Here is a 21,632-nt window from a genome sequence, read left to right on the forward strand (position 1 = left end):
TGAAGGTCTGTTGACTGTGAGTCACTTCATTCCAAGGGTTTTTCCAGCCATTAGTGGCCTGAGCCATGTAATTTACTGGTCTTCCTGACCCACAGCTGGCTTTTCAAACAGCACAGATTAATGGAACTCTGTAGTCTGTGCTGATGTCCTCAGACCCAGTTCCCTGTTGACAGGGCAGTGTCCCTCTCCTGTTTTACGGCTCTTTAAACATCACAGGGTAGCAGCAGGAGCTCACCGTTTGGGTTTGTGTGGTGCTGACTCGTCACAGACCTCACTTCCTCTTCCCTGTAGGAGAAGAACTCTAAGTACTATAACTACACCCTCTCTATCAACGGGAGGGCTCGGAAGCACGGTGAGAACTACAGTGTGGACTACCTGACGGACGTTCTGGTGAGTGCTGAGACTCAGCAGCTCAGGCGACTGAGCGCCGTCTAGACGGCGTCTCAACCTAATTGGTATCAGCAAACAGAAATGCATAATGACTTGGTCGATCTGCCAGAAAATATTTCCAGCTGATCAAAAACCTCCAGAGGGTGTTTTTCTCCTTACATAAGCCAGCCTCGAGTCTCGTGTTCTCATAATCCAGCAGTAAACGCCCCCCTCTGCGATGGTGGGGGCTGCCTCGGAGAGACCCTCCTCAGATGGTCCTTCAAGGCCTCTGGGCGAGGCTGTGTGCACGTAAATTACTGGAGTCAGGTGGAACCCTCCTGTCCTGACGTGTTTTTAATGGAAACCGTCCACAGAGTATTTCTTCGCCGAACATTCTAGCACATAGTCCAGCGGTTGCCCCTGATAAGTGAGCCAAGCCCAGCTCCTCAGAGGGCACCCTGTTCGTGGCCAGAAATCCCACACATGCCATGGGGGTGTGGGTATGTGCACGCACTCTTTAGTTCCCCCGTCGGGTGCTGAGGGGTTAGACAGGAAAGGGAAAGGGTGACCTGGGGAACCTGAGCGGAGACCTGAAGGGGGTCAGAGTAATGAGTGCAGACCGGGGAGGAGGCAGTGGGCGTGAGCCTTGAAAACGAACCACAGGAAGCTGTAGGGCTTGTAGTGGGAAAGAATTCGACAGACACCCTCTGGAGTTAGTGTTGAGGAGAAGAGAGGCCATGAATGGGCTGGAATGAAAAGATCCAAGAGTGTGGGATCAAGTCTGTCCTTCGCCACGTTGGTCCGGGGTGGGGGAGGGGCACGGCTCACAGGCTTGGCAGCAAGCCCCTCTACCTGCTGAGCTATCTCACTGGCCCTCTTAACATCTTTTAAGGCATCCAATACGGATAGTCTAAGCTTCGTTATATAAGTTAATGCTAAAATGGACGATTTGCTATCTCCACTGTTTGGTGAGCAGAACAACCTCCGGGTCTTGTGAAGTTAAGGTCTCGGTTGCTTTCCTTGGTAGACTTGGTTGTAAGCATTGTCCGAACCAAACGTGTTATTCCAGCCGTGTGCTGCACTTGACCGTGACGTGAAATACGTTAGAGATTAGTAGCCACTCTGCCCCTGCATGCTCTCTCTGTTTCCCTATTGGCTATGCCATTGCTAGGCGGGGGTGGGGGATGACAACTCTGTGTGTGTGTCAGGCCAACCTCTCCCTGGACTTCCTGGACTACAAGTCCAACTCGGAGCCATTCTTCATGATGATATCCACTCCAGCGCCCCACTCACCGTGGACAGCCGCACCTCAGTACCAGAAGGCTTTCCAGAACGTCTTCGCACCAAGAAGCAAGAACTTCAACATCCACGGCACGGTAGGTTCCTGTAATCGTGAGGCAGGCCACACTCGCTGTGTCCAGCCGGCAGGGAGCCGTGAGCCTTGGAGGGGTTTCCTGAGAGCTCTGGAAGGGACTATTGCACTCGTCCCTGGGACAGTGTTTTCACGGGTGCACGTATAAAGTTCCTACCACACATCCAGTGAGCAGCTAGAAGACATCCCCAGGAGTGTAAAGACACTGCCACTCCCGATTGATCGTAGGCATGCCTCCTGCCTCCTCTGTGCTGGTAGTATCTAAGACGTGTCTCTAGGGAGTCTGCACGTGCAGCAGCCTGGGTGTTTCTCCCTGACCCAAGGCATGAGAAAAAGGTGCACAGGGCAGTGTGTGGGGGGATGGAAACGTGAGATGGCGGGCTGCGTGATTAAACCACAACCCGAGCAGTTACCTCATCGCGTAACAGTGCCTGTCTCTCAAGTTTTCCCTAATAAGTTTCCCTACTCCCCTACCTAAGGTACGAATGCCCCAGACTCCTGGGACAAATCCCGTCAAGCCATCCCTGAAACTTCAAGTACAAATACGAAGGGTCTTTCTCCCTCACAGAAGTCCCGTTTTTAGCAACAGAAACAGTCCCCCACACCATTCTCTCCCTCTGGTCGCTGTCTCCCAAACCGTGTTCCTCAGTTTGTATTGTGAGACACAGTCTCTGTAGACCAGGCTGGCCTCGAACTCAGTGACCTCATGCTTCTGCCTCCTAAGTGCTGGGATTAAAGGTGTGTGCCGCCATGCTGTCTCCTCAAAGTATTCTTACAAAGTGTCCCTTGGCTGAGGGTGTAAGCAGGTTCCCACCGCCTGAGTCTCACCTGGAAGTCACGGTACCTATAACAGTACAGGATGGGTCCAGAAGTCAGGCCCAGGAGTTTCTGTCTGTGAAATGAGCAAGATGCTTACCCTCCTGTTCTTTTCCCTAAAGGGGAGGTCCCGAGCGAGCTTTCGATTCCTGTAATGATTAAAATATAGAGAAGCATCTGGGCCATACTCCCCACCACACCACAGGCATGCGCTTGTTAAATTAGGTTGAGAAGCTGATTTAAACTAGTGAACTAATCTCAATTTTGTGTTCCAAAAAGAGTTACTAGAGCTGGGCAACGGTGGCGCACGCCTTTAATCCCAGCACTGGGGAGGCTGAGGCAGGCGGATCTTTGTGAGTTTGAGGCCAGCCTGGTCTACAGAGTGAGATCCAGGACAGGCTCCAAAACTACACAGAGAAACCCTGTCTCCAAAAACAAAACAAAAAACAACAACAACAAAAGGTTACTAGAAGTTACTGGGAGCAGCAGTAATATTGAAAACCTTAGCTAAGTCACTGCCACCGAACTTCTCAGTCACATGTGATCTAATGTGAACCCCCGAAAGGAGAACTTCAGATAGAATTTCTAAAACCTATTAACCAAAGAACAGTTTGAGGAGTGTAGTTTGGAAAGGAGTTGCTTAGGGCCTTGTGAACACATGAAGAATTAATGGGATATGGGGATACTTTTGTTACTTAAAATGTGCCTTTTATGTAAATTTAAAAAAAAAAAGGCCCATCAAAAATTGAACTTGAAGGGGGGGTTGTTATTTTTTAAGATTGCATTTTTATTTTTAAATGTTTACATATGTTTCTGTGTCTCGGGTGTGAGCTTATGCTGTGGGTGCAGTGCCCAAGGAGGCCAGAAGAGGGATCAGATCCCCTAGAACTGGAGTTACAGGCGGTTGTGAGCTGCCCTGTAGAGGCTGCTGGGAACCATGCTTGCATGCTCTGCTAGTGCAGTATGTGCAGTGTGCACAGAAGTTGAAGTTTGAAACCCATGTGGCAGGATCTTTCCCGGGGATGTCAGTCTCTGGGGTTTACAGATCCGTGGAAAGCCGGGGTGTACAGGCAGAACTTGGAGAGGTAAATTAGCACTGGCCCGTTTGTAGCCACAGTTGACATAGGATCAGAGTTACCATCTGAACCTCACTTTGACTAGTGGCTTCCCTGTGGTGCTCACTAGAATCTCTAATCACCACTGCTAACAAAAGAGTGTCAGGGTGTTTACCAGTGGGAGGCTGGTACAGTAATGGAGTCCGTCTGTCCATCTGCAGAGCTGATGTCTGTAGGAACATGGGAAGAAGAGGCAGTCTGATGTGGCTTCAACAGCTTCCAGAGCAGCGGTTCCCAACCTTCCTAACACTGCGACTTTAACACAGCTCCTCGTGCTGTGCTGACCCCCACCATAACATTATTTTCATTGCTAATTCATAACTGTAGTTTTGTTACTGTTATGAATCGTAATATAATACCCGATATATGACCTGAGGGGGTCATGACCCACAGGTTGAGAACCACTGTTCTAGATAGTTGGCTGAAGTGGAAATGATCCTTTGTCTTATCTTCTCTACTATGAGAGGGTGGCAACTTGGTGCTAACACTGGTGTCTTGTGACTTTCAGAACAAGCACTGGCTCATTAGGCAGGCCAAGACTCCAATGACAAACTCTTCAATCCAGTTCCTAGATGACGCCTTCAGAAGGAGGTAAACACCGCTGCTCCGTTCTCGGTGTGGATGGCTTGAGGAATGGGGGATCCACTCTGTTGTCCTTGAGCAAACATGGAGGCAGGCAGGTGGGAGGTGCTGTGGGAACTGCCACTCGACAGGCAGGCAGGCAGGCAGTCCTTGTTCAAGTGCGTGAGGTAGTCTCTGGACCCCAAGACCGATTAAAACATCTGTTTTTAAGACTTGTAAAGAAATGACAAACTCAAACTATTTGCTTGAAAGTTTTTCCCCCAAGCTTAAAGAAAAGATTACATAGAAATCAGCCCAAATATTGAGCAAAGTGATTACCTTTGATGTTTGGAATTTGCAAGACGTGCTAGGTCAATTTTTAAAAAATTCACTACTTTCTCTTAGAGTATATTAAATTTGGATCAGAAGTCAGTAAACATTTTTATGTAGGACCAGATAATAATAGCAAATGTTGTAAACTTGCAGGCCATGTATCCCAGCACAAAGGCAGCTTTAGGCAATATGAAAATATTGCTATGTGTCAATAAAACTTTATAAAAACAGACAATAGAAAAGCTTTGGCCTCTTGCCTATGGGCTGATGCCTAGTGTTTGGACCAGTAAACAGTAGTGTAGCACAGACTGATTTGAACCAATTTGTAGTAATGTATACTTATATGGTAAAAAATGAAGTTAGCTCATTATTTTTTTTTTTTTTTTTTTTTTTTTTTTTTTTTTTTTTGGTTTTTCGAGACAGGGTTTCTCTATGTAGCTTTGCGCCTTTCCTGGAACTCACTTGGTAGTCCAGGCTGGCCTCGAACTCACAGAGATCCGCCTGGCTCTACCTCCCGAGTGCTGGGATTAAAGGCGTGCGCCACCACCGCCCGGCTAATTCTTTTTTTTTTTAGCTCATTATTAAAAGCCTGATTTATGTCTTTGGAAACAGATTTGAAATGAAGTAATTGTTGTGTCCTGGAATGTTCTAACCTGGAATGTTTGCAATGATGGAGTCTGGGGGACAGAGTTGAGCATTTGGTGTTTGCTTCTGTGGGATGAGGGTTCCTGTGCAGCCATCCCCCCTGAAGTCCTGTCTCCACCCCATGTTGTTACCCAGGTGGCAGACGCTGCTCTCGGTTGACGATCTTGTGGAGAAGCTGGTAAAGAGATTAGACATCACTGGTGAGCTGGACAACACGTACATCTTCTATACCTCAGACAACGGCTACCATACAGGTGAGCGGCAGGGTCAGCACTGTCGCTGTGAGAGCACATCCCCTTTGTCACCCATGTGGTAGGAGTCTAGCCCTTCACAGCAGGGTGCTTGCCAGGCTGAGACCTTCTCGATGAGAAGCACTTCCACCTCAGGAAGAAGCCGGGTTTCCTGATCCGCTGTCTCAGATGCTGAGTGACCTGGTCTTAGGAGCAGAGAATGCATTTACTGTGTTAGAGACAAGCCATGGAAAAGCGAGAGGATGAGCTCGCTGCAGGATAAGTGGAACTTAGGGAATGTGTTGTTGTAGATGGGACACAGAAAGTTACCCTGTAAACACAGCTTTATTACTAAATCGTGTAATTTGGGGAGTATTTCTGGCTTTTGAAAACTGCAGTATGAGTGAGCTCCGTACCCTTGACCTGCACCCTTCTAATTTGGACCCCCTATAGCTAAAGACAAGTGTTTTCTTTTTTCTGTGTGTATATATAGATTTCCTCTTGAGTTAACATGAGGCTTGCTTTCATTTGTGCAGATTGACTCAGCATTTAATATATTACTGTGGGCAGAATAGAAGCTAGAGTGGCTGGGTGTGATGGTGTGTGCATACTGTATTACTTAGGGAGAAGGCTGAGGCAGAAGGATTGCTGGAGCCCAGGAGCTGGAGCCGGTGTGGTCAGCACAGATCCTGCCTCTTCGTAGTGGGGGCACTAATTAGAAACACCTCCCTGTCTTCCTGCTCAAATTTCAGCGGCAGATGGCCAGTCTTCCCACCTTCCTCCTGGTTTTCTCTGTCTGTAGGCATGTGAGGTGGGCAGGGTATTGGCAGTGCTGACATCAGACTGAGTCCTTGCACACGCTAGTGGCCATTTTACTGCTGAGCTCCATCCCCAGCCCTTGGGTTTTTTGATCACTTCATCTGCCAAGTTTGCCTTAACCTCATGGTCGCCCTGCCTTGGCCTCTAGTGTTGGGGTTATGGTGTACCTTGACACCGGCTGTTTTCCTAAAGGGTTTGAAGCAACTCCCAGGCACTCATGAATCCACAAATGGCTCCACGCGAATCTAATTTATCCAAGCAGATAAGTCTACATATGACCTTTGAATTTTGAGTTCCTCCAAGCCTCAGTTGCTACTGACTTCTGAGGAAACATTGGTCCTGTAGAGCTTCTTATTCTGGATTTGGCTAATGACTGTCTGGTGAGGCCTTGCTTGTTCATCTCCACTCAGTGTCTCCTGCAGATGGGTACTGAGATCTGGAGACCTGACCCAGGTCAGTGTCTGCAGACCAGAAGCGGCCCCGGCGATGCTGTGGTTTACCTCTCATCCAGTGTGTGAGCCACCGTGTCCGGCTGTCCCACTCTGGGGACACCAGTGTGGACTGATGGCCAGGTGGTCTAAGCTGGTCCCTTCCTCCGAACCTGTCATTGAGGTTTCCTCTGAAAGTTGTCACTGAAACTTTTCCTCAAACTGAACTTTGACAGATGTTGATGTCTGACGTCCTGGTTCTGTCCTCATGGTGTGTCTGTGGGAATTCCTTGGGAGGGCCTTTCCTCCTCCCTGGCCTTGTCCCGCAGTGCATCAGGGGAACAGAGTATGTTTTTCTCTATGTGGCAGTGTTTGGAGTGACATCATTCACCTGGGTCAGGTCACATGTGCATTAGTGTTTACACACGTGTCTCTCCTTCCTACCCAGACATTCTCTGCTGAGTTTGTCCTGTTTAGAACAAACCTTCTTAGTTACTTATCTGGAGAAGGTAAACTCATTGTTTTTCTTCTCTTGTGAAAAGAAACCCAGGCGAGTTTCAACTTCTATTATAAAACTAGAATTAAGGGGCTGGAGAGATGGCTCAGTGGTTTAGTAGAGTGCTTCTGGAGGACCCGAGTTCAGTTCCCAGCACCCATGTCAGGTGATCTGTAACTCCAGCTCTGGGAGGTCCATCATCTCCTTCTAGCCTCCAAGGGCATGCACACATGTGGCATACATTCACACAGATACACGCGTAAACACACACACACACACACAACACATAAATAAAATATAAATCTTAAAGCATCCTTTTAGTTTTTCAGCGGCTGAAATGGTGTATGTGCCACACCCCCGTCCTGGCTCTGTGTGACTCTGTGCGTTCTGTTTCAGGGCAGTTCTCTTTGCCAATAGACAAAAGACAGCTGTACGAGTTTGACATCAAAGTGCCACTGTTGGTTCGAGGGCCTGGCATCAGACCGAACCAGACAAGTAAGGTAGGTGCCAGCTGCAGCTGACCCTGTGGACGGGTGGCGCTTGCCCTGAGAAGGCGGCACTTCTCCCGGAGAGGAGGGCTGGTCGGTGGTGTACGCTCTTCTGCCTCTGTGAACCTTGGAGAGAGTGGCCTTTCTCTCACCCAGCTGTCCACTGCCACAAGTGTGTGTATGTCACACCAGCATGCACAGCCTTGGTTCACTTCCAGATTGACTTCTGGTACTAGTGAGTCTAGGGAATCACCATCTCAAATTGTGTGGTTTCTTTTCTATCCAGTTTGCGCGAGCGCATGTGTGTGTGTGTGTGTGTGTGTGTGTGTGTGTGTGTGGACATGCACATGTATATGCAAACATGTGGAGTGTGTGTGTGTGGACATGCACATGTATATCCAAACATGTGGAATGTGTGTGTGTGTGTGTGTGTGTGTGTGTGTGTGTGTGTGTGGACATGCACATGTATATGCAAACATGTGGAGGCCCAAGGTTGATATCAGTAATCGTCCTTGATAATCTTCCACCGTATTCATTGAAGCAGGATGTCAGTCAGACTCAGACCCCACTGATAAAGCTAGCTTTGCTACTCAGCATGCTCTGGAAATCCCGTCTCCACCTTCCAAGGTTGGCATTAAGATCAGGCTACACGCCCACCTTGGCTTCTGGAGATGCGAATTCTGGGTCCTCACACTTTCATGCCAAGCACCAAGTGCTGACTGTGAGCCCAGTCCTAACCTCTGCAATTATGAAGGAAGACCATGGCGTGCGCTTGGGCAACCTCCAGAAGGGTTTGGATTGACCTGTGGCATGAACAGACCCTGCTCTTCATTCCCCTTTCGGCTTAGGCGGTGAAGACCTGGTGTGGGGCCCACATGTCCCACACCAGAACTACCCAGGCTGTGCATGTGAGAATCCCCGGGTGTCTTGTTAAAATGCAGGTTCTAGCCACGCACCCCCCAGGTGGTATCTGCTGCTGACTGACCTCATTTGAGTATAGTGTGAGGCTGTGGAATATTTGACTTTCCCTAGGAGTTGTGAACAAGTGTCCATTCACCCCCAACGGGCCACTGACAGCAAACCTGTGAGAAGCTGATGAATCAGTGCATTTACTGGGGTTCCTTAGGGATGGCTCAGGAGCCTCATCACGGGAATGTCCATCCCAGAATGGGTGTTGAGTTCTGAGAGACACTTGGCTGGGGTCCTCTCCAGCTGGCAGACAGCTCCAGCAAGGAGAGTCTCCTCCATTCCACCGACTGTTGCCGCTTGTTTATATAAACCTTAAGGGGAGGGGCTTGTGAATCTGGTCACTTCCTGAACTTCCAGAATCTTACTTCCCACTCTCATGAGTCCACACACAGGAGAGCCAGTTCAGGGTTTCCTCTTCCTTACTGAAGCTCTTCCTCTCTGCCCCTCCTGGCCTGTCGTGTGCAGCACAATCTTTTTTTTTTTCTTTTTTTGGTTTTTCGAGACAGGGTTTCTCCATGTAGTTTTGGTACCTGTCCTGGAACTCACTTGGTAGACCAGGCTGGCCTCAAATTCACAGAGATCCGCCTGGCTCTGCCTCCCGAGTGCTGGGATTAAAGGTGTGTGCCACCACCGCCTGGCATGTGCAGCATATTCTGTGGCTCCCATTGGTCTAGTGTCTTGGCCAACCCGTCTCATTAAGACACTTTGTTCCTAGAGGCGGTGGCCGGCCACCTTGATCCTGAACACTTCTCTCTGGTGGTCAGGAGATGACAGCCAGAGTCTCTCTTCCCGATTCTACGTTGTCCCTTAAGTGCTGGGACCAGAGAACATGAACAAACACATAAAGCTAAAATTGTAAGGTGGGTTTCCAGAGGACCCGCACTTCCAGGTATGTGGGAGGTCCAGGCTGTGTCTGGTGGTGGTGGGCGCCGATGCTCACCTCGCTTCCGACCTCACCCACTTCCTGTTACCGTGCTCATGGCGCAGCACTTTTAAATTGCTCCCAGGAAGGTAAAGCGGCCTTCCTGGCCATCATTTGTGTCACATTTGCTCTTATTGAGACCTGTGTCCCACCACAAGTTTCGGCACTTTGTACCCAGGTCACTCCTTTCAAAGGGGGCAAGCTGGGCAGGCTGGGCAGGCCAGCAACCTTCAGTGTGCCTTCCTGAGGGTGGCCTTGGAGCTGAGTGCAGGGTGCACATCAGCAGGGCATGCACTTCTGAGAATCGGGAGCCTAGGGCTGCGCATTCCGTGGGAAAGAAACTGAGTGGAGCAGAGTGAAATGTGTCCGTCAGCCGCGGCGGAGGAACGACCAGTCCTTTTCATCAGCCTCCTCTGCACATATTAAGATCGGAAACCTCGCCTCCTCTAAGCATTTAAATGGTGTCTGGTTCCTCAGAGCTGTATCGTGTCGACAGGTGGTGGTCTGAGTTGTGTGAATGAACTCACTCAGCCCTCGGAGCCCAGGAGGTCGTGTCCTGTTATCCCCATCCTGTCAGCGAAGAAACAGGGGTCAAGGGAATTGTCTGTCTGTCTCACATAATTTAAAAAGCAGAGCCCTGCTTGGAATCCAGACAGTCTGGCTCAGAGTCCACGTACTCTGGCAATGGGTGTTTATTCGGTACTTTTTTATGTTGACATTGCCCACCTGCAGTCCTGGGCAGAACACGAAGCAGCCAGGGAGGATCAATTCATAAATCCTTTGTCTGAGAAGCCAGGAAGGTTTAGCTCCAGCAGGCGAGGCCTCTGGGCATTGGAGCACAGACCTAGAGGTTGAGGAGGCTGGAGTCACACGGTCTGTGGACCCAGCACTCTGAGCCGCACAATGAGCAAGCAAAGATGTTAGAGCAAGCAAGCAGGGGAAAGGCAGCATTGGTACCGGACCGCTTTCCCTCCCAAGGGAACCGATCTCCTCCGGGCTTTGGCGTGAGGCTGCTGCTTCTGACTGAAGTGCCCACCTCCCCAGCCTGCTTGTCCTTACAGACTCTGGAGTGGGGTTCCCCTAGGAAGCGTCTTCACACTCTCCCCTACCCGGCATCCATACCTCTCTAAACCTTCGTCTGCTCTCAGCTGGCTTCACATCCTGTTGAGTTTACTTCTTGTTACTCTGTGGTACCCTAAAAAGAGGATAGATGTAAGCCAGTAATTCCCCCATCCTCCATGTGCACTGGGGTTCACCCACACTGGTAAGGTGGACTTTGTAAGTAGAGTCTGTTCTCACAGTGGGGGTGTCGGCACACTTGCTGGGCTGCCAGGTGTAGTAGGAGAGGTGTGAAATGCCTGGGGCCCCAGGCTGCTCTGGCAGAGTGCCAGTTGTTCCCAGCACCGACAGGAAGGCTTATATAGACACTCCGGAACTCCGGGCTGGGGATCGGGGTGACACCAGGGGTGGCCCCAGCACACACATGTACATATGTATGTGCAGGCATGTATGTGTGGCACTCAGACACAGAAGATCTAAAGTCCTTTTTAAAAAGAATGTCAGGGAACATTACTGTGTGTTGGCAATCACCCTCTGGAGCCGGAGGCTCCGACCCGTGGCCTGAGCTACTCAGAAGGGGGATTGATTGCGTCCGTGGTGCCAAAGGTTGGCTGGTTTTCTCCTCTGGCTAGACATTAGTCTAGGTCCAGATTTTGAGTAGCAGTTCTTCAGAGGGGTTTTAGAACAGGGACAGTTTCAGAGCTGGTCTGGCCCAGGGAGAGGTGATGTGACCGGAAGTCAGGAGGCCAACCCTTAGCTCTCTCAGACTCTGACAGCAGAGCAAGCCTTGCTCTTCCTGGTGCTCAGATCAGGACAGTGTTGCATCTCCAGCAAAATTACAGGTCCTGTGTTAGGAAGCTTGAGAACCACTGAGCTAGAGTAGGGGCAGGTGTGAGGTGTGAGGTACCCAGTGTGGGTGCTGGGAACTGAACTCAGGTTCACTGGGAGAGCGGCAAGTGCTCTCAGCCATGGAGCCAGCTCTGCAGCCCCTCCCCTGTACTCCGTGTAGCTGGGTAGACACCCTGGGCTTCTTCCTGGGCAGAGGAGCTAAGGGCAGAGCCATTGCAGCCACTCTCCTGTGGTGGTGGTGGTGGTGGTGGTGGTGGTGGTGGTGGTGTAGTGTCAGAGCCTAAGTGTCTGGAAAGCTGATTGTGTTCTGAGAGCACGCCGCCTTGATTTCAGGATGTTGCAGGTTGTGTTTCTTTCACAGCTGATGTTAGGCTTCTGTGAGACCAAGGGTAGACTCAGCGTTCTTGAATTTTCTGCTCATCATGATCTGTGTCCGTGAAAGGTGTCTAGGCTCCTCAGACAGTGTGTGCACAGTTTGAAACCATCTGCTTCATAGGCAAAAATCCTGTCCCACTTAGAGAAGACACAGTAGTGCTGTCTGTGGGGAGAAAGTATCCTGGGGACACATGTGTTTGTGGTACTTAAGCCACCACACCTTAGTGATTTGTGCTGGAATAGACAGGCCTTGCCACTGAGCAGAGTCCATTAGAAAGTGTAACCATCATGCAGCTCTGGAATTGGAAGTGAGTTTTGGTGAACCTGGCCGTCACATTTTCATCCTGGGTTTCTGTTGCTTTAATATTTAGAGTTTATCCTGTGGGACGGCTCCTGCTCTCACCCCTGGACTCTGAGGGCTTGTCTTTCCCCTCCTGTGCTGATCTCTTCATAGTTCTATCCAGACTTGCCAACTGTCAGCCAGGCTGCTCAGTTCACCCAGGGTCTGGCAAGAGGAAAACTGACCCGTATTTGTGGGCCTTGCTGCTCTCTGGAGACAGCGCCGGTGAGCTTTTTCAGTGACATATGGGTTGCTGCTCCCCGAATTGTCTCGTGGAATAGTAATCCATGACAGCTGCCGAGACACTAATGGATCCAGGGCCAGGTTGTGCGTCACCGGCTCTCCCAGCTACCAGGAAATCTGAGCCCTGATGAACAATGCCATGAAGATGCTCTTGCTTTTCATACGGGCCCTTCTGGTTTGGTTTTAAATTAAAAATGACAGTTAATTGATTTTTTTTTTTTTAAATCTCCCTCTTTGGCTGCCTAAAAAGTTTTCTCCGTAGTTTCAAAGACTTACTATATTGTGTGTATGTGTGCACACTGGAGTGTGTGCACAGGCCAGAGGACAGCCTCAAGTGGTGTCCTTGGGAGCTGCTCGCCTCGGAGCTTTGTTCTGAGACAGGTTCTCTCTGTGTATCCTCGGCTGTCCTAGAACGCACTCTGTACACCAGCCTGGTCTCTGTCCCCCAGAGACCTGCCTGCCTCAGCCTTCCAAGTGCTGGGATTAAAGGCGTGTGCCACCGAGCCTGGCTTCTCTGCCCCAAAGCTCACCCTGTAGGCTGAGCTGCACATAAGCATGAGGACCTGGGTTTGTTCTCAGAATCCACACGGAAAAGCCTGTAATCCCAGCACAGAGGAAGCAGGAGGCTGGAGCCCGGAGGCTCTCTAAGGCTTGCTGGCTTGGCAACCCAGCCAGTCAGTAAGCCCCAGGCAATGAAAAACTGTCTTGGAAGAGCCACACCTGAGGTTCTGGCTTCCACACACACGAAATAAAATTTTAAATTTTTGACATTAAAACTGACCCAGCCCCCACTGTGTTTAGATGGAACCATGCTGGTTTAGGTCCTTAGAGGAACTGTATACAGAAGGAATTCAGTCTTCTAAACCAAGAAAATAAGGCAAGGTGAAAATGTAAGACACTGTTTCTGGTTTCTAGAATGCTTGTTTTAATTTTTTTGTTTATATGTATGTATTGTATGTATATGTGTATTGTGTGCATGCATGTGTCATGGTAGGCAATTTAGGGGACAGCTTGGGGAAGGGGGTTGATTCTCTCCTTCCATCGTGTGGGACCCAGGATTGAATTTAGGGCATAAGCTTGGTGACCTCTGCCCTCTGAGCCGTCAGTCACATGGGCCCTAGAATGTTTCCATTAAAACAGGTGTTTTGCGCTCTTTAAAGTAATTTGTTGATCAATTAGAGTAAGTATTCTGCAGCCTTCATGGCCTATTGCAAGACCAGGCAAGTGGTACACACCTGTGATCCAGCATTGAGGAGGCCAAAGATGAGAATCACAAGTTTGAGACTCACCTGGGCTACCGGGCACACCCTGTCTAAAGTGAATTGAGGATGGGGCAGCAGTATTGTCACTTTGAAAGCTATAAAATGAGCTCATCTTCCTTGGTACTGGCAAACATCCAAACTTTGAGGCTTTAATAAAGTGTGGGTGGGGGACAGCCTAGTCTATGTAAGTGAGTTCCAGAACAGCCAGGGCTGCTAGGAAAACCGTGTCTAAAAAAAAGAAAAAAGGAGAGTATGAGTGGGGCTAGCGCAATGGCTCAGCAGTTAAGAACAACTGTTGCTCTTGCAGAGGACCCGGGTTCAGTTCCCAGCACCCACACCCCACACCGGTGGCTCATAACCATCTAACTCCAGTTCCAGGGGATCTGACGCCCTCTTCTGGCCTGTGTGGGTGCATTTACATCTATGCAGGCAAAACACTCATACACATAAAATAAGAATATATAAATCTTTTAAGTTAGGAATGCATGTGAGGTCAAATTTAGTGAAGGAAGGTGAACGTCAAGTTGGAAAATAATTGGTTTGCAGCAGTGGTCAGCAGTGCTCCCATGGTTCATGATGGAGAAATGGCAGACGTTTTTTCAGATGGTCTGATAGTGACCGTGTGGTCAGATGCGTGCGTGCGTAACTTCCGAATGCATTTGTGGACACACCTGACAAGCCTGTGTCTTCAGTTGTAGTTGAGTGTCTGGAACTGGGAGGAGAGAACGGGTTATCGGAAAGTGGTGGTACTGCTGGTTTCTGGTGGGTCGTTCCGGGTCTGAGCTGGAAAAGGAAGATGAGGTCAGTTGTGCTCCAGACGCTTTTCCTCACTCGTACAGATGCTGGTCTCGAATATTGACTTGGGCCCCACGATCCTGGACCTTGCTGGCTATGACCTGAATAAGACACAGATGGATGGGGTGTCCTTACTGCCCATTCTGGTGAGTATAAAGCCACAAAAAACCAGGACCAGAACTCTGAAACTTTGTCTACCCGGGGTAGACAAAGAAAAGTTGAAGTTACTAACCCTCAAAGGAGGGGATTTGTCTCGTGCCTTGTGGTGGAAAGGAGTTTCCTAAATGAGAGGACTGACTGGACCACTTGTCACCTCCAGCCTTCTGTAGTCTTTCCCCTCACCTCCCAGAACAAACCAAAGGTGACCAACGGGTTGAAAAGAACACTTGCAACTTACATACAAGAGGACAGTTGAAGGCATGGGAGGTCTTAGAGAGAGAGGTTGACATCCAGGTAGAAATAAGCCAGATAGTGAGGACGGAGGAATGGCCCAGGTCAGTGTGGAAGGGTCACCTCAGTGTCGTCAAAGAGATGCTGAAGGAAAGGAGGCCTGTGTCGCCTGCAGAGTGGCAAGGACTGAAGATGAATGCCCAGTGTTGCACAAGTCTGAGAGTGGAAACGTGCTTGCACACTGTTCATGAGGCACAGGCAAATACCTGGCCTGAGCGTAGTTAGAAAGACTGCGTTAGTAGCAGGCTGCCGCTGCGGCTCATGGCAGAGCATTTACATAGCATACAGAGGCCTTGGGTTCTTTCTGAAAAGGGGGTGGGTGGAGGAGGAGGAGGAAGAAAGATGAGGAGAGATCAGTATTCCCACACTGATGCTGCCTCTCCTCATGGTCCCCACGCTAGTTAGCTGTCTTACCTTAAGTCTTGCTTTGAGCTTTAACCACACACACAAACGATTCTTCAGCGCATCTGTCTGGGCTTTTTTAAAATTCCATCTTTGCAAGATGGATCCATACTGTTCTCGGCTACCTGATACTCCATTACCTGAATACATCATGACCAGTTGTCCGTCTCTTCCCGGGTAGTGTCTGTGCCGCCCTCGCACTCCCAGACACACTATCCCTCCCGGCTGCTCTCACTCAGCATGTCTCTGGAATCGTCCACATTGCAACCTGTATCTGTCCTTCGTTCCTGCCAGCGTGCTGAGTACCACTCTTCCCTCCCCTCCAAGGAGACCTGGCACTCTGTGTATGTACTCATCACACGGGTGTGCAGGCCTAACCCTGTTGTGAACATTCTCGTGAGTCTCTGTGTGCCCAGTGTCCCTGTGGTGACTATAACTCTAGCTTTTCAAAGACCCCCGACTGTTTACCATGTCGTGTGTTTCCATCAGCCTTGTGCGAGGGTTTGAATTTTCCCGCACCTTCAACACTTGATCCTCTGTGTTTTGTGGTCATAGCAGGTGTGGAAGCGTCTCCCCGTGGCCCTCCTCAGCAGTTCTGTAGTCACGATAGGCTCCTTGCCGTGTGCTTGCTGGTGAACGCATCATTGTTGACGAGTCGTCTGTTCAGGGCCTTCCCCCACTTTCAGTTGCGCTGTGGGTGAGAGAATCTGCTGTCTTCTCCCTGTGAAGCACCTGTGGCTGCCCCTGCTGCTCTGCCGGCGGCCCCTCTTTCCGCTGCTATATGGTAGGAAAAAGCAGGAGTTGGCCGCTCCTTTTGGTAGTCAGTGTTCTTTGGTGTGCATGAGGAGCATATATCCATGGATGTAGACGTGTATGCCGAGGTCCGTTTTCAGGGGTTAGTCCCCACCTCCTCGTTTGAGATGGTCTTGGTGCTGCTGGGGAAGCCAGGCTGGCTGGCCCACGAGCTTTAGGAGGGCCGCCTGTCTGTCTCCAGCTCCCATCTTCCCATGGAGAAGTGCGGGATTGTAGATGCTTGTGCTGCTCTGCAGGCTCTGGGGATCCGAACTCACGCTGTCAGGCATGTGTGGTCTGTGCTCTCCCCACCGACACGCCTCCCCAGCCCTCTTCGTGTCTGATTTATGAAAATGCCCCGACATTCCAAGTTCAAGATCTCTTCCTTGATTTTCTTCCATGGGTTTCACAGTTCTGTCTCTTGTGTGTCTGGGAAGATTTTCCTGTGGTTTCGGCCAGGAATCGTATTTTTTCTCTGTAGGTACCCAGGTGTCCCTCTGACCCACTGGCCCTTGCTTGCTGTATGTCTTTGCCTTCAGACTGGTAACCAGTCTGTCTCTGTGGGTCTCCCTCTCTCCACATTCTATGTTCCATAGAAACCTGAGAATCGGCTTTGGGCTGGGAACACCTGGGATCTATGGATCCGTCAGGGAAACTGATATCTTTTAACTTCACATGTCAGTCCCAGGCTAAAAGTCGCTGGGTTGTACAGAAGGAACCTCTGCACATTTCTGAAAGCGCCACCTCACACTTTGTTCCCTGTTAGTTCTGTTTTTGAGGTTGTTATTAAAAAATTATTAGGCCAGTTAGATGGTCACATGTGGCTTTTTAAGTGAACTAAAGTACGATGCAGAGTCATTAGTTCCTTGATTGCATTAGCTTCATCCTGTGGGCAGACCAGCAGCTCACACACCACAGCCTCAGGACCAGATCTAAGCCAGCCCTGGCTTTGAGAGTGAAGGCCGACTGGAGTAGTCCCACTCACCCTGAGATGAGTAGATGTCACAGATCACGTAGGTGTAGAACATAAATATATACACATGGGCCTTTTTCAGAAAAAAATGGCATTATTTCATTGACATAGATGCTGGGTAGACATGGCAGCCCACCTCTGACTCCAGCACCAAGAGACTGACAGGCTCCCGAGACCTTGCACCATCAAACTTGCCTGCTCGTCTGTCTCCTGCTTTGCCACATTGATGGCAAGGAAAGGCTTCTCTCAGTCACTTAAGTGACTTCACGTTCATACCTCCAGTAGAGATATCAGGGGTCATGGAGTCACCGCAGAAGGAGTTTGAATGGAGAGGAATCCAGATGACAGTCTTTGGGGACGCATTAGGGACGGACTTTCTCTTACCTCCTGGCTGGTGTATAATCCTTCATCCACCTCTGCATTTCATCACATGTAAACTTCTTTCCCAGATGTTGGCTGCCGCCTCTTCATGTTTCCTGGGAATCTCTCTGCACGTTGACAGGGATGTCTGGGGAGTTTCTTTGCTCTTTTCTGCAGGTCTGCACAAAGGTGGCATAAGCCGACATCTTTTTTTCCTGTTCCCCGGTCTGCGCAGCCTAGGGTGTGACTCCCCAGCTGAATACTAGCTGCCTCAAGCACCCCAGGAATGTCCAGTGGGATGTTAATTCATACCGAGTCTCAACTTGGTCCCCGTTATAATCACTTGGGGAAACGAGATACCACAGTGCTGGGTCCCCCTCCCCTGAGAGATGCTGATTTAATTGGCATGGGCAATTTTTCAGGTTCCTTCAAGTCTCTGCAGGTACTCTTCCTCTCTGGACACTTGATCCCCAAGTGCGGGACTCTGAGGTCTACCCACGCATGACTTACAGCTCTCCCCAACTCTAGCAGTTGTGAGCAAGGACGAGGTGGCACTTCTGCGGTCTCCAGTGACTCAGAATCTGAAGCCTGGACCGGCACAGTTTTGTTCAGGTTTTAGTGTGTAGCCGTGAGTTAAATAATCCCCACCGCTGACTCTCCTTTCCTGGCATTCACGGCCTGTGTAAGCTAACACCCATCTCCCAGCTTCAGTGTTCTTGAGAGGCATGGATCTCAGCTGACAACGGGGATGCCCGTGGGCTCTCCACCCGGATTGAAAGCTGAGGGTTTGCATTTACAATCGATGCTGATGTTAAAACCACACCAACCAAGGACGGGATCTAGAGATGAAGAGGAAGAGGCCGAAGGCAGGCCAGATCAGAAGGACCCTTGTGTCCTGCTCACGTTTTCCTAGATGTGAATGACCGCTCTGCTGCTTACCTAGTGTGTGTGAGACCCTGCCTCGGTCACTAGCACCAGGAACAATATTCCGAGGGCTTGAGATGGTGTCAAGCAAGCTGCCATCCAGCTGTTGAGGAAGACATTAGGCTGACGGAAGGGTCCCTTCTGACCTGGCTGACCTCTGAAGCACAGCCTTGCTCTGTCCCTTCCTCAGAACCATCTCCTGCCTGTTACTCTTCAGAGACAGGTCTCTCTGTTGCCCAGTGACCAGGGCTCAGTCATCCCTCATGCCTCAGCCTCCCGAGTCGCTGGTGCTGCAGGCTTGGGGCCTCCTGGCATTCAGGCCCTGGCTGTCTACCCTCCCCTGTTCCTGCTTCCTCCTCTTGGAAGCTGGGGTTCGTGACCCACCTGGATCCATGTTCTCTGCCATCCTGAGTTCATCTGCTCTTGATCTCAGCCTGCCTTTTCCAGTGTTCACCTGCGTGGCTCAAGTGTTTGCGTTTCCAATGCTGCCGCCTCTCTCCGCACAGCTAACGTGCAGTGCAGTAAACGTGGTGTGGGGGTTGTGCTTTCAGGGTGTACACCCTGCACCGCCCGTCTCTCTCTCTCTCAGGCCTGCCCAGGGTAGGCACTGTTCGCACTGACCTTGACTAGAACCATGCACCGCTGTCCGTTCTTGTTCAGGGGCTGCTTCCTTCCCGCCGGCACGCTTCACATACTGCCCTGTAAAGGGATATAAGACATTCTAAGCATCTGGCCCTCACTTTGAAGACCACAGCCCAGAAATGACAGCAGTGGCTCTCATACGCATGCGCAGAGTGAGCTGTCCGGAGGCCCCTCGGGCAGCAGAGTGAGAAATGATCCTCACCTTCGGTCTGCACCTCACAGAACCCACCTTTGCTCTTTTTCTAGAAAGGAGCCAGTAACGTAACCTGGAGGTCAGACGTCCTGGTGGAATATCAAGGAGAAGGCCGGAACGTCACTGACCCGACCTGTCCTTCCCTGAGTCCCGGAGTGTCTGTGAGTAGCAGCTTTCTCACCCCGAGGCAGGTGCCGGATGGCTGCCCCAGGCTCCCGAGTGGTGGTGCCGAGTGGTGCTGCCGGCATCAGGCTCCGCTCCCCCGCAAACACACACCTTACCCTGTCTCCGCCTGGTACCGTTTGGCTAGGCGCACTGCCAGAGGAACTGATGGAGAGACGGGATTCACCCCTATGTGCCATCACAGGTGCCTCACACTGGCGGCACCCAGGCAGGTCACGCAGATAGTGACAGCCACATTGACCTGGCTCTGGGAAATGGAGCATTGGGTCTTCAGACACTGAAGTGTTCTGAGTAAAGGACCCAGCCCGGCGTGGGGGCACAGACCCTTAATCCTCGGTCTGGAAGGCAGAGACAAGTGGATCTCTGCGTTCCAGGCCAGCAGGGACTACAGAGTGAGCCCCTGGGGTGGTTTGGTTTTTGTTGTTTTTTTCTAAAATGTGTGTGTAAGACACAGCACAACCAACTGTGGGGCTAGCAGAGCCTGTGGGAACCTGGAGTTTGGTCCTTCGTAGTGCTGGGGTCCTGGGGCCCTCTCTGTGCTTTTCTTCTTACCCCAGGATGGCAGGTCCAGACCGTCCTTCAGAGAGTCCCCCTCCCCGGCGACTGGCTTCAGCCAGCCTGTACCTGTGTTGACAACAGATTTTGTTACTATGGCAGAGCGGGTCCTCATTTAACTTGTAAACTCTTCCCCCAGCAATGTTTCCCAGACTGCGTGTGTGAGGACGCTTACAACAACACCTATGCCTGTGTGCGGACGCTCTCGTCCCTCTGGAACCTACAGTACTGCGAGTTTGATGACCAGGAGGTAAGGGACTTGGGCCTGGTCGCCTCCCCCACCCCACCGTGTCTGTTGCTGGTGTTCGGTTGCTTGGGCTTGGTGGCGCAAGATCGATTTTGAGCACTACCCAGGGAGGCGAGTGTCTTCTCTACACTTCCCTGACATCTCGCACAGTTCACGAGACAGTCTCCTCGTTCTCTGATTTTTCTCCATGGAGTCTTCTCTGCTCACCACCTCCACATCCCGCACAGTTGACTTTCAGAATGACACACGTCTGGTCTGTGGGCTTCCCGGGTTGTAAAGTGAGGCACCTCAGCATCCCAACAGGCTGGCCAGCATCTGACTTGACAAAGAAGCTCCCTTTGCTCACACAACACAGGCCAGTGCTATCTATCTGCTATTAGAGTGGGGAGACAGGCTAAAAGGGCCATCCTTGGGAGAAGGTGGGGCCTGGGCCACTCTGGTAATTGTGGACACCAGGGCCTTGAAGTCACGTGCTGCTGCTCAGCATGCGCTCACCAGCCCTGTCTGGCCCTCCTCTTACCTTCTGAAGTCACGTGCTGCTGCTCAGCATGCGCTCACCAGCCCTGTCTGGCCCTCCTCTCACCGTCTGAAGTAAACGTTCACCTATGTTCTTCAGACGTGGACTCTCCCTTCCTTACAGCTCGGCAGCACACTGAGGAGGAAGCAAGCCTTGCTGCAGCCGAGCTGCCCTTCCCCACGTCTGTCTGTCTGTCTGTCTGATAACACTGAGTGGTGGTCTGAGGGCAGCACTTACCTCCCACATCCTGGCTTCCGTTGGACTCCATTTGGAAAACAGGATGAGAGGAAGGACTGAGGCCAGGCAGGAACTACCCCAAACTACTCTCTAAGATAGGAAGTGGTTCACGGGCCAGAGTCAGAGCCGACCTCGCCTCCGTCCTCGCTTGAATCCCGGCCTCTGAGGCCCAGACGGCTTCTCCCTCACTGACCAGCTGCAGTGCTGTTTGGTACTGAGGCCGGGCCATCGAGGGCCATCGAGGGCTCGCTCCTGTTCACCCTCTAGAGGGTCGTAAGTTACTCTCTTGAAGACAGCAGTGGACGGTGGCCCCAGCTCAGCATGGGGCTCTGTGTCCAATGCAGGTGAACCCCAACAGAGACAGTGTGTGAAGCCTTAGACCACGTGATGAATGGGCCTTGGTTTCTCGTCTGTTTCTTCCCTTTCCATTCAGAAATAATTGCCTTAGGAATATTTTCTCAACATAACCTTTGCTCTTTTCCTTTCCTCCGTCCTCCTCTGCCTCTAGGTGTTCGTAGAAGTCTATAATATAACTGCAGATCCAGACCAGATCACCAACATTGCTAAAAGTATAGACCCAGAGCTTTTGGGAAAGATGAATTACCGCCTGATGATGCTCCAGTCCTGTTCGGGGCCAACCTGCCGCACTCCAGGAGTCTTTGACCCTGGGT

At 50.8% G+C, this 21,632-nt stretch overlaps 1 protein-coding gene and 1 long non-coding RNA gene across 16 annotated transcripts in view; one reads left to right on the forward strand and one right to left on the reverse strand.

The window, feature by feature from the left end:
• Gns (glucosamine (N-acetyl)-6-sulfatase) overlaps positions 1 to 21,632 on the forward strand; it is a 38,560-nt gene that overhangs the window by 12,276 nt on the left and 4,652 nt on the right. Inside the window, exons 5-13 of the mRNA XM_052753473.1 lie at positions 292 to 390; positions 1,578 to 1,745; positions 4,181 to 4,263; positions 5,347 to 5,465; positions 7,581 to 7,684; positions 14,531 to 14,632; positions 19,276 to 19,383; positions 20,100 to 20,210; positions 21,470 to 21,630. Of these exons, the coding sequence (XP_052609433.1) occupies positions 292 to 390; positions 1,578 to 1,745; positions 4,181 to 4,263; positions 5,347 to 5,465; positions 7,581 to 7,684; positions 14,531 to 14,632; positions 19,276 to 19,383; positions 20,100 to 20,210; positions 21,470 to 21,630 (1,055 nt within the window). The remainder of the gene's footprint in view (positions 1 to 291; positions 391 to 1,577; positions 1,746 to 4,180; positions 4,264 to 5,346; positions 5,466 to 7,580; positions 7,685 to 14,530; positions 14,633 to 19,275; positions 19,384 to 20,099; positions 20,211 to 21,469; positions 21,631 to 21,632) is intronic.
• LOC128119833 (uncharacterized) lies at positions 7,691 to 21,463 on the reverse strand. Of its 15 annotated transcripts, XR_008221697.1 has the most exons (10): positions 20,962 to 21,463; positions 20,728 to 20,859; positions 19,958 to 20,029; positions 19,009 to 19,086; positions 18,772 to 18,893; positions 18,403 to 18,490; positions 15,858 to 18,302; positions 14,884 to 15,240; positions 14,363 to 14,587; positions 7,691 to 12,601 (listed from the first exon to the last, which is right to left on the reverse strand). It is a non-coding gene; the product is annotated as an uncharacterized LOC128119833 (long non-coding RNA). The 15 variants fall into 15 exon arrangements; XR_008221694.1 differs by having other exon boundaries at positions 15,858 to 18,490; XR_008221693.1 differs by having other exon boundaries at positions 18,403 to 18,893.

This window comes from Peromyscus californicus, unplaced genomic scaffold (genome assembly GCF_007827085.1).
Source record: "Peromyscus californicus insignis strain IS unplaced genomic scaffold, ASM782708v3 Scaffold_24__1_contigs__length_46423439, whole genome shotgun sequence".
In the NCBI taxonomy this organism is placed as follows: Eukaryota; Metazoa; Chordata; class Mammalia; order Rodentia; family Cricetidae; genus Peromyscus; species Peromyscus californicus.